This window comes from Carya illinoinensis, chromosome 13 (genome assembly GCF_018687715.1).
Source record: "Carya illinoinensis cultivar Pawnee chromosome 13, C.illinoinensisPawnee_v1, whole genome shotgun sequence".
In the NCBI taxonomy this organism is placed as follows: Eukaryota; Viridiplantae; Streptophyta; class Magnoliopsida; order Fagales; family Juglandaceae; genus Carya; species Carya illinoinensis.
In genome coordinates this window covers 4,423,173-4,435,326 of record NC_056764.1, presented here as the reverse complement: position 1 = coordinate 4,435,326, position 12,154 = coordinate 4,423,173, and the positions used below count along the sequence as shown (strand labels likewise).

At 39.0% G+C, this 12,154-nt stretch overlaps 3 protein-coding genes across 4 annotated transcripts; 2 read left to right on the top strand and 1 right to left on the bottom strand.

Moving 5' to 3' along the window:
* Positions 1–440: 440 nt before the first annotated feature.
* On the top strand, positions 441–4,857 carry LOC122291403 (zinc finger protein GIS2-like). 2 transcript variants are annotated; one of them, XM_043099110.1, is made up of 4 exons: positions 441–657; positions 1,216–1,686; positions 2,656–2,748; positions 3,948–4,857. In XM_043099110.1, exons 2-4 carry the CDS (start codon positions 1,556–1,558, stop codon positions 4,480–4,482), a joined length of 759 nt encoding a protein of 252 aa, XP_042955044.1. In that variant the 5' UTR covers positions 441–657; positions 1,216–1,555; the 3' UTR covers positions 4,483–4,857. The 2 variants fall into 2 exon arrangements, with proteins under 2 accessions (XP_042955044.1, XP_042955043.1); XM_043099109.1 differs by having other exon boundaries at positions 442–657; positions 1,471–1,686.
* Positions 4,858–5,068: 211 nt separating this feature from the next.
* LOC122291402 (uncharacterized protein At3g28850-like) lies at positions 5,069–6,638 on the bottom strand. The gene has a single exon (XM_043099108.1). The coding sequence runs from the start codon at positions 6,472–6,474 to the stop codon at positions 5,329–5,331; it is 1,146 nt and encodes a 381-aa protein (XP_042955042.1). The 5' UTR covers positions 6,475–6,638; the 3' UTR covers positions 5,069–5,328.
* Positions 6,639–9,064: 2,426 nt separating this feature from the next.
* LOC122290755 (agamous-like MADS-box protein AGL61) lies at positions 9,065–10,606 on the top strand. The gene has a single exon (XM_043098379.1). It carries the CDS (start codon positions 9,851–9,853, stop codon positions 10,478–10,480), a length of 630 nt encoding a protein of 209 aa, XP_042954313.1. The 5' UTR covers positions 9,065–9,850; the 3' UTR covers positions 10,481–10,606.
* Positions 10,607–12,154: the final 1,548 nt, after the last annotated feature.

Below are 12,154 nucleotides of genomic sequence, written 5' to 3'. Positions count from 1 at the left end.
ATCCATCGACTCTGATAACTTGCAATTAAGACATTTTTCATTAGAGAAAATACTATTCTTGATTATTAATCTTGCCATTTTTAATCAGATGTGTTGATGCGACATATTTTAACTGTTGATATTTACGTGATTGACACGTGAAATCATTTAAAATATATACAACATCAATAACTGTGACTAACGATAACATGATCTAAGGTGGAAGGTGGAGAATAGCATCAGCTCTTTTCAGCAATCTATTTTGTAGATTTTCATAAAATGTAAGTTGATTTTGACTGATTTAAGTTGGTCAGTCAACCTCTCTAATCTCTCAACTATTGCTCAATGACTTGTAAAAAAGTTAAAAGTATAATGATTAACGAGCCCACAAAATTGGAATCAATGGTCTGTCAATGTATTGTCCAAACTTAACTTACACGACGTCGTTAGAAAGAAAAGCAAAGACACCTAGCAAGACAAGAGTACCCACAGCCGTAGCAGTCCCAAAACTCGAGCTCCTATCTGTTCGCTCACAGTTGGGAAACCCTAATTAGACGGATAAGTTGCCGATGCCCAATCGTCCACCGTACCAAAAACCCACCGCCCTTGAAGAGGTCGGTCTCAGTTATTTGAGGCTATCTGCTTTCTGATATCTCCGTGAGCTATTTGCTATATCGGGTAACATTGTCTTTTATTTTTCATTCAAAATTTGTCCCCATTTCGGTTCACTTCTTCATTTATTTATCATTCCTCTTGCTCTTTATATTTCATGAACTTGAGATTAGGTGTTGGTTATTGTTGATGGCGGTTCTTTCTGTGTCGATGTTGTCATTGTTGCACTAGTCTGCTTTGTTCTTGGAAATTATGTTTTAGTGATGGCAGCCTGTCTGATGATAGTTGGGAATTGTGGAATTGGGACTTTTTTGGTTTGTTTATGCTTTAAGATAAGGATTATTTAAGTTTCAATAGTTTATTTGAAATTTTTTCAGGTTTTTAGTAAAATCTGCCAATTTGAACTAGTTTACGCCAATTTGTGTGAATTGAATTACTTGTAGTCATCAGCTTCTCACTTCTCTGGTTCTGTCAATGGTCCAGTTTTTAAAACCATGGTAATGCATACTTTCGGAAATTCTCTCCCGTGTGTCAAATAAGGACCTTGTCCCACCCTCTTCCTCGCTTTCTTCTCTTTTCAATTTCATAAGAAGTTTTGAGTCTGAATCCAGTCGATCTATATAGGATTGGTGTTGAATTGGGAAGGTTGACTGTTTGCAAGGGATGCTTGAATTTCTAATGAAGGGTGTGGTTGAGGAACTGGGTTCTCAATGTTTGGGTGCTGCATGCAGTGGTGTTCGTTGCTATGAGATGGTTCTTATTGAAAATTATATGTTACTTGCTGTTGGGGTTTGGTGTTTACTATTTTGGAGGTGAAAGTAAGGGGTTTGGTATGGACACATGGATATGATCTTGGGTGCGTGGTTGTTATGTGGACAGGGAGGAAGCGGCGGCTGTGTGGTGTTGTGGTGGTGGAATTTCAGCAGTTCAGTGGTGGTAGGTGTTGTTAGGGAGAATATTAAATATGAGCTCAGGCAGCCGGAGCAGAAGCAGAAGCAGGAGCAGGAGCAGGAGCCCATTGGATCGTAAGATCCGTTCTGATCGCTTTTCCTATCGTGATGCACCTTACAGGAGAGATTCACGTCGGGGTTTCAGGTTTTCTGAATATGTATTATTTATTTTATTTTTTTACTTAAAAACTATTATTTATTTTTTCTGCATGATTAGTGTGCTAGGGAAGAAAAAGTAAGCTCTATGCTTCACTACAGACAATCTCAGTGTGTACTTATCATCCTTTTTGTTTTGATAAGACTGATACTTGAATTTATCCTTAAAACCTTTAAAGTTCATATTTTTATAACTTTCTTTCTTATTATGTGCTTTTGCTTTGTTTTCGAACTATTTTTTGGAAATATTGTAATTTTCAAGACCAGTGCCAATTCCGGTTAGGAATTTCAACTCATGTCATCATGTGAAGGTGATAACACATGAGGCTATAGAAATGTCCCGTCCCCAAATTTTGCTTCACAAATAAGGATTTTGAATGTTAGAATTTGTATGCTGGGTTGTACATTTGTTGACCTCCTATAAACCGTATGGATCTTCCTTGAATCTTTACAGGTTTGCAATGTGTACTTGGTGTAGTTTATATTTCAAATGGAATCTCATTGCATACTTTTATTTGATGATATATTTTAAAGGTCTCTCTCTCTCTCTCTCTCTCTCTCTCTCTCTCTCTCTCTCTCTCTCTCACACACACACACACACACACACACACACACACACACTCCGTTCTTGCTCTCATGAGCATACACTAGAATGCAATACTATGCCAGCCGGCTTCTTTTGCTGAATATCAATATTTATTTATTTTTTGGCTTTTTTGTTTGCTTAGATGTATCTCATGTACGACCTGGGCACTCGGCCAACACCTCATTTGATCATTGATAAAACTTAAATAACTCATACAAAAAAAAGGAAAGAAGAAAGAACAGCAAGATTTATTGTGATGTAATGCTTTTCTATTCCTATTGGTGACAGCTTTTAGAAATTGGATTTTGGATGTAGAATTTACTATTTCATTATTTTCTATTTAAATTTTACTGTAACTGGTTTTGTTTCCAGCCGCGACAATCTGTGTAAGAATTGCAAACGTCCAGGTCACTTTGCTAGAGAATGCCCTAATGTGGCAATTTGTCACAATTGTGGCCTGCCTGGGTAAGTAAACTTCTGAATTGCTTTCTGATTGAAACATTATGTTCATCAGAGTTAAAGCTTGTGTTCGTACTTGAAGGCGTTACTCATTTCACAGTCCCAGTTAGTTTTTCATGATTTCCCAAAGAGTATACATCATTCCAACACTAGAGATTAGCCAGTTTATGCTTTCACTACAAACGTGTAGACCTGATATCTGCAAGTTTAATAGACTTTTTGTTACCGCATCTGAAAGTACCACCTCCACCTCTAACTTAACCAACTTTCTGCAGCTGCTGTTACAGCCTATGTAACTACTGAAAACCAAAACTCACCTTACGTCAACCACCACAGGCAAATAGCTTTGCAGCCCCTGCATTGCATTTTAGATACCAGCACTACTTCCAAAATTACCAACATCTTCACTATCTTTATCTGCACACCATCTGCTTCATCTTCACCTTTGAGCCACGGCCACCGTCACTGCCTAAGCCAGTGTCATTAATCAATTCATAACACAAATATAGTGTTACCTCCATTGTATCAGCAGTAACACCGCTATTTTCACTTCCCCCATCAAATTCTGCCCCTGCCGCTCCATTTCTGTTCACTTTTGCCTCAACCTCTGCCTTATCTTTTCAGCTACCCTCATCAGCTTAATAAACAATGGAGGGTCTTTGACCTAACACTACATTTTTTTTAAAATTTATTTCAAGCGTATCCATTGAGGCATAATGCTCCACTTTTTTCAATAGCAACCAACACCATATCATTTCTATTTCTTGGATTGTGAGAGGACGACACAGGAGCTTAGGGCTTTTTTGATCTTTATCTTTTGATGAATGCTCATGTTTAGTTTTCAGGATTTGCTTGCACTTTTTTTCTTTTGTTGATTAAGTGCATATCTTGTATACTTCCTGTGTACTTGGGTGGCACCCTTGTAGCTTTTCTTTTGTTGATTAATTTACCTAAAAAAAGTCATAAGTTAGGCCAATCTCTATGAAAAACGATGTGATCCTAAAGGATGAGAACAAGAATTCCAAGGTTTGGATGTTCCATTAGTGGAGCTTGGACTCCTTGAGAGTTTCTGTATTTCTAGCTAATGCAGAGCAGGACCTCATGGGAATAAAATTGGCCTCATCTAATGGTGTTGTTAACCCTTTTGATTTTTATATCTTTTAACCGTGACTTTTCATTCAATATTGATATATTCGTCTGTTCAGGCATATTGCTTCAGAATGCACCATAAAGTCGCTATGTTGGAACTGCCGAGAACCTGGCCACATGGCTAGCAATTGTCCAAATGAGGGCATCTGCCACACCTGTGGTAAGGCTGGACATCGTGCTAGAGAGTGCACGGCTCCTGCACTACCCCCTGGGGACTTGAGGCTTTGCAACAACTGTTATAAGCAGGGTCATATTGCAGCTGACTGTACAAATGAGAAGGCATGCAACAATTGTAGGAAGACAGGTCACCTGGCACGCGATTGCCCAAATGATCCCATCTGCAACTTGTGCAATGTAGCAGGGCATGTGGCTAGACAGTGCCCGAAATCCAATGTTATTGGCGAGCGGAGTGGTGGTGTTCGCGGCGGTGGTTACCGTGACATTGTATGCAGGAATTGCCAGCAGCTGGGTCATATGAGCAGGGATTGCATGGGCCCCTTGATGATCTGTCACAACTGTGGTGGACGTGGACATCTGGCATATGAGTGCCCTTCTGGCAGGTTTATGGATCGCTATCCCAGGAGATACTGATGGACGACAGATCATGTCTGGGCAATATGTTCTTTATTATGCTTTTTTACCGTTGCATTTGGAGCAATTGAAGGTTGGAATTTAATAGATTACAAGGAGTGGATTTGGAACTTCATTTGGTAGGGATGTGGTGATATTGATGAGGAGCATTTATTCTTATTCCATACCACTTAATTAAGTATGACTGTGCTTTTGTTTGGAACGGATTTTACTGTTAATAAAAACTGAATGCCAATTATGTGACCAGATGATGTATAATTCGCCCCCCAAATTCATTGAACTCTTTATTTGTATTAGGTGTTCTATTTTCGACTGAATTATAAACAAATATAACCATCGTTACAGACTCGAGATTATCTGTAGCGTAGTACTGAATGTCTATTCAAAAGGTTTTGAACCCTGTTTTACGTTGATTTTTGCATTGAATCCTTGTGTGGAATATTTTGTCGTGATGAGAGACCGGAAAGTGCATCAACTTGTGGAGCTAGAAAATGACATCTCCATGGTCATTTCCTGCAACTTTTCAGGGCTTGTTGGTTGAACGGGATGCTAAGAGATGCTTGAGATTCCTTGCAAATTTGATGGATAACTCCCAAAAGCAAATGCTCAATTCCAATTTATTCTCTTTGAATTCTATTATTCTACTTGGCAAAGCTATGAAAACGCTCGATTTTAATACATGCAGTAGCCAAGGAATGCTCATATTTCAAGGAATGTAGCAGAGCACCCCAAATGAATGGAAAGTATGTTCAAAACACCCAAAGTAGAAGAAACTACAAAAACAAAAATAGGCACTCAAATTGTAATAGATACACAAGAAATTATATAGCAATCTCAGATGCTTTTTCAGCAGCAGAAGGGGCATATAATTAAGCCATTCTCATTACACACATCGCACTTATTTGACTGTCCATCGTCGTCAACGACTCTGTGGCTGCCATTGCAGTTGAAGCAGAGCACGAACCGGACTCCGGCGCACCCTTCACACGCACCATTGGAGTTATCCATCGGGACCCCTTGAAAAAGCGGCCGAAACTTCCCTTGCTCGTGCAACGTCAAAACCTCTTCGGCTCCGCCGATATATCTCCCCCTTATGAAAAGCCTCGGAGGAAGTGGTTTGCCGTCCAAAAGCCTCCACATCTCTTCCTTGAATTCCATATGCATCGACACGTCTCGCTCGTAGAATAGTACCCGAAAGCTCTCCAAAAGAAAGCGAATGCTTTGGCATTGTTCGAACGTCTTTCTTACCCCTCGGAGCGTCGTCGTGTAGAAGATTACCGAGTCTGTACCCCCCTGCGGGCACTTCTCTTCGAAGCCTAAAAGCGGGTCGTCTTCCTCCACGCGACGTGCTTTCAATGGGGGCTCCTCTTCTTCTTCTTTTTCTTCTTCTTCATCTTTTCTTTCAAGGCTCTCTTGCTCGATTCTGGCTATTCTCTCTGATTCACTAATTCGAATATGCTCTTTCATTGCTTCCTCAAAGGCGACAAGTAGGTTCGGGTCGAAGAGGCTGCTGGAGTTCAAGTCCGGCCGCCGGAAAGACGAGATGTCAATCTCCGATAAAGGGGTTTGTCGGCATATATCAATTTCCAATTCCGACGGTTCCAAAACTCTGTTCGTCCGGAATTCGGGCTCCGATCTCAGCAAGTTCTCTTTTTTATGGAAAGAAACCGGGTCTTCTGCTTCCATTGGCCGCACAATGTTCTCTTTGTTGTCCAAATCCTCGTCAAAATCCTCTTCAAGGTCTCTCATAAGCTCTGCCACATCGATAATGTCAGGCTCTTGCGCTATCACGCCGCTCTGTATTGCCTTCTTCGGCTCCACTTCATTGCAGACCAACTCTGTCTGAACTTTGAGATACTGATTAATCCGAATAGGTTCAGCATGCTCTTCTGATAATGCAGTTACTTGAAGAATTCGATCAGGTTTTAGATACCCAATAGGTCGAATCGACTTGAGCTTCTCTAACAGCTTTCCCTTGACAATTCCCTTCATTTTCTCGAAGTTCAAGTATCAAAATCTAATATGGGCAAGGAATATTCAAAGCTCGAGAAGGGGGGTTTCTTAGCTGATGATATATGAGTGAGAAGCATAGAGCAAAAAGAGTCTCTTTTTGGGTCCCCAAGATGGTGTTTGGACAGAGAGACAGAGAGAGAGAGAGAGAGAGAGAGAGATTTCAACGGCTAGAAAGCTGTTGCCGCATTTTAAAATTCGAAAACGTCGTGCGGACAGAGAAGGATTGGGTGGATCGTACGGGTGAAAAACACCTGAAGGGAAACGTGCGCGATAGAGAGAGTATCATGTGATGCTTCCGTGGAGGGGCCATAACGGTCATAATTTGGCGGGCCCTAGGACTGCTTTACTTTATACTTTAGTGTAATCGATCATGACCTCTACCAAATTCCCTTAATTTTAATTTTTTAAATTATCTGGATCTGATGATAATTTTGATGAAATAGTTTGAAATTTCTTAGAATCTTCAAAATAATGACCAATTCAATTTTCTAAGTCTTTTTATTTTTTTAATTTTTTTTTTAAAGTACGGGATTATATATACTTAGGAGCATGCATAAGAACTGGTTCTCCTCTCCAACATTCTTCATGGTCATGAAACAATAAAGATAATTAAACAAATGTCATTATGCTACAAGGTCACTAGCTAACGACCAATTTTATTTAATTATCACTAATTTATGATATTGTATATTAATTATCGATAAAAAATACTTTAAATATAAATGGATTAACATAAAAGTAAATTTATAAAATGACGTGACTTAATATGATATATTAGATTGTAAATTTAATCTAAAAATCACATAAAATTACATTATTTTGTGGGTTTACAATTTACTTTTATGTAATTCATTATATCTATAGTACTCCTCTTATTGATATAAGTATGATGATTAAAAAGTGATAAAATTGGATAATTAGTGTACACACTAAGCATGGTGGTCTAGTTCTCACCTAATTACAATAAGGGAAGTGCTACAACTATAAAGATATTTCATAAAAATAAATTTAAAATTAATGTGCTAAATATGATATGTTAAATCTATTTTACAATATAAATAATTTTACAATTTAATATATTACATTAAGCTACGTCAGTTTATACGTTTATTTTTATGAAAATTTTTTATATCTAAAATATTTCTCTAATTAAATAATTTTTGTGTTTGGTCCTAATTAATTGGGGGGTGGATATACTCTCTTGAGCACTACTATATATATATTGTGGCACGGATCGTACAGATGTGTTGTTGCCAAACCGAGTTACTGTATACAGTATACACCTTTGACCTTTGGACTACTAATTTTCAGCTTTCAATTGTTCTATTGGTTCCCAAGTCTTTTATTTTATTTTATTTTATTATTATTTTTTTAAAAATACATGAAGTGTTGTGCGTTTATTATTATTTTTGAGTTATTTATAGAAAAAAAAGATCATATGGAGTTTTTGTCAAAATTTAAAATAAGATAAATGCTAAGTATAGTCGTAAAGTGAGTAAGTATCGTATAGTCATTTTAAAAAAAGTGAGGTTCACTATTAAAAAATTAATTTTATTTTCATGTGTATCTCGCATTTATTCACTTTTTTCAAAGCGATTGTATGACATTTGCACACTCATGACTGCAAGTATTATTTCTCTAGATCAGTGAAATTCACAATTTTATTTCTAATTTTAATTTTTTCCTAATTAGATGACATGCATGAAATGTGTAAGCATGAATTAATTAGCTTTTTAAAATCGCTTTGTTCTTAAAAAAAAAAATGGAATTAATGAAATTTTAGAATTTAAAAAACATGAATTGTAGTCGAATTCTATGAACCAGGCCATTTTTTTTTCCTATTTGATGATTCTTTGAATAGTAAGAAATTATATTAACGAGAATTGAAGTGTAGTCAACCGATCGACATTGTTGGAATTTTTTTTTTAAAAGAGCAAATCATGGAATTACATGCAAACCTTTGCTATAATTTTGCTCAATCAAAGGGTGTATCGTTGAGGTTTTCTTTCTTCATCACTTTGAAGTGGTATCAAGATTTCTCAGACATTAATAATGGTAAATTTTCGCAATTAACAAAAGGGAGAGATACTAAATTAAGAATATTTTAGAACCATAATTATAGGGTAATTGGTACCAATCCCCTTTTTAAAATTTTTGCATTTTTATAGACGAAAAGTCTATTTGAGATGAAAGCATATTTTTTTGCAATAGACTATGGGCCCAAATTTTTGTTTCTATTTATTTTGTTGGATATTGAATTTATTTTTATATGAGCTTGCTAGTTAAGTTAAGAGTAATTTTAAATATAATTGTAAAATACGTAATTATCGTATAATTATTTTTAAAAATAATATAATTTATTAGTAAAAAAATAATTTTTTTAATATAAATCTCAATTTTATTTATTTTTTAAAAAAAATTATGCGACAATTACACAGTTAATTATTATAAATATCTTCAGAAACTAAATTGGGCCAAAACTCATAGAAAAAGTCTAAATTTTGCATGCCCAAAACCCAAGCGTGAGGATCAGACCCATGACATTCATGTCTTACGTCATGCACGTTTTCTTCTCTAGGGTTTTCAAGTATCTATATTTATACGAAAAAAGTTTCTTGCAATCACGGCAGACCCTTGCACGTAAATCATCTTCAACCTAGGACTAGGGTGGCCGCATCCCAGATCTCTACTCTTGTACGCTCAAGAGCTTCGCCGCCTAGCCATAGCTTCCTCCCAAAAGCCACCTTCAGCCCCTCCACTGTGATGCACTACGGTTGCACCACGCTACCGTACTGAAGCCGCTAGCAACCATTACATGTACACCACGCAACACCCGTTGCAGCACACGTAGCAACCGCCACCAGCGGCTGTTTAGCAACCCAGACGAGATCCACCAGCGTACGAACGACCACCCAACTACACCGAGAGCCAAGCACGTCGGAAACCATTGTGAGTCACCGCCTGCACCAGTTTCCTCAGCCACGGGAAACACCACACGGCATGAGCAACCCACGCGTTGCATGCTCTTCCCGCGTCCAAGAGCCACCACGGTGATCACCTCCGCAAGCCCAACGCCTCCACTCACACAAACCAACGTACAGCACCTGTTTTTAGCAACCAAAATAGAGCATCTTTCTCCGTCGACCACCATCAAATCACAGAGCCCTTTCCGCAACTCCCAGCCGCCCCGCCTTCGAGTTGCACCACGCGTAGCCTCTTGGTAAGCTCCACCATCGCAAGGTTTTGGGTAAGTCTCCGTCGGTCTCTCTCTCTCCCTCCCTCTCCCTCCTTTTCTCCGTGCCGTTTTAGACTATGATCTCCTTGTCATAATATCATAGGTATTCTGCTGCATGCCATGGTTATACAGAAGAAGATGAGCGAAGGCAAGAAAACCAGAGGCCGACAAAGGATAGAAATCAAGGAACTGGCGGATGAAAGCAAAAAACAGGTAACTTTCTCGAAGCGCCGTGCCGGCCTCTTCAAGAAAGCCGGCGAGCTATGTGTCTTATGTGGCGCGGAAGTGGCCATCATCGTGTTCTCTCCGCATAATAACGTGTTCTGCTTCGGCCACCCAGATGTTGAAACTGTCCTCGATCGCTATCTCACTGGAAATCATGCATCCTTCTCGCACAGTTCGTCTCTGCATGATCAGAACCTTAGTAACGTTAATGTGCCAGCAGCGGAGTTCATGAACATACAATATGCGGAGGCGCAGGAGGAGTTGGAAACGGAGAAGAAGAGACTAGCGGAGATAGAGGAGGAGGTGAAGAGGAGGAAGATGGAGAACAATGGCGAGTACTTGTGGTGGGAGGAGCCGCTGGATGAGAATATGGGGTTGGAAGAGATGGAGCACTACATGAGTGCTTTGCAAGAGATGCGATGGAGAGTGGGGAGCAGGCTTGAAGAAATTAGGATGATGAGATCTGCTACTGCTAGCATCAGTACTGATGCTTGCGCCTGGGATTGGGGAACCATGTTGGTTTGAGGATTAATGGCGTCTTCCATCGTTATTCAGATTTGGAGATCAGGTAGTACTGATGCGTGCATGCCAGCCAGTAGTTTTGTACGTACGTTGGTCGATCGCCATGCATATATAGATCGATCGTCTTGGTTCTGACAGTTCCTTAATTCATGCCATATGCATGGGGATTTGGTAATTTATTGGACTTTTACTGATACGATCTATGTACTAGTATTTCATACTACTTTAAAGCTTTTTTTTTTTTTAATTTAAGTTAGGTAAGTTTATGAGTTTATTAATTTCAGTATATATATATGCATGTGTTACAGTACAATTGGGCCTCCCTTGTTGCGTTACAACAGCACCATTTGATCCTAAAGCATAATTTTGTATAATATATTAATATCAGTTATCTTATAAATCAATATATTTCCAAACATCTAATTTCTACAAATATGGGATATTATAAAGAAATTAAGTTAAATCCTCCCAAGAAAACAATATCGAGATAGTATTGCATGGATACGCGCAAATATAAGGATCCTAATTGTTGAGGTCGTGTTTCGTACCCTGGGCAATACGATGGCTCTACTCGTTGACCTACCAAATCAACTTGGGTGAAGGCTCCGAGTGATAAGGGGGACCTCCGACGCCAAGTTAGTATTAGGACTTTTGTAACTCAGCTGAGGAAAATGCTTGTAGAAAGTATTTGGAAGGAGGCCCCCTTACCTGAGCTCTGGGATGGGTTTACATACCTTGGTCAGGGTGGTCCCAAGTGCTGCTGGTACGTTGCACAGGGAATGTATTGGGTGCTGCACTAATGGTAGGGTTATCACCTGCCACTCTAGTCGTTGCCCCGCCGTTTCGTGTGTGGGCCTGCCTTACTCCCATGCATGTCCTTTATGGCAGGTGTGGGGATGGTGTGCCCACCACCGTGGTTTCAGGGATAGGCGAGAGGTTGGCTCCGAACACTGCTTGTTGTATCCTCTGACCACTTAGTGTGGCGTGTCCCTCGTTCGGTTGCACGAGTAGCGGTTCGTGTCGCTCCCTGTACCCCATGGGTCCTGCTCGGCCTTTCTTCTGGGCCAGGCCAACCATTCGTCAAGTGGGCTCTCGTGGAGATGGGCCAAGTCGGCCTGGCAGGGGAGAGCAGAAAACATCCCCCCCCCCATTTAATATAATAATATATTGAAATTTCTTTTTTTTTTTGAATTTTTTTTTAGAATCAACATCAATATATTTATTAATAAAACTCCGTCAAATGAGGGAAAGAACACAAGAATGGACAATCCTCCATCTCAATAGAATCATCCTCTAACTCTAAAGAGTTCTTGGCTAAACAATGAGCCACAACATATATTGGCTAAGCTTCTCTTCTAGCTAATTAACATGGCCTAACAAACCATTGATCAAATTGTAGAAACATATTTTTCACATCTGCAATCAGACCTACACTATTACAATGAGAATCATGATGTTGCTTGATGCTATATATTAATAACCTGGAGAGAGTCATGACGTTCCAAGATAATCCTTTTTAAGCCCAACGTACTCTCGCTGCCAAAAATTGTTGCTTTTGGACTTAAATGGATAGAAACTGCTTCTTAATTCCAAATTTAAAAACACCATATATATATATATATATATTAATATATATATATATATATATATTTATATAGTAGTACTTTAGCTATGATC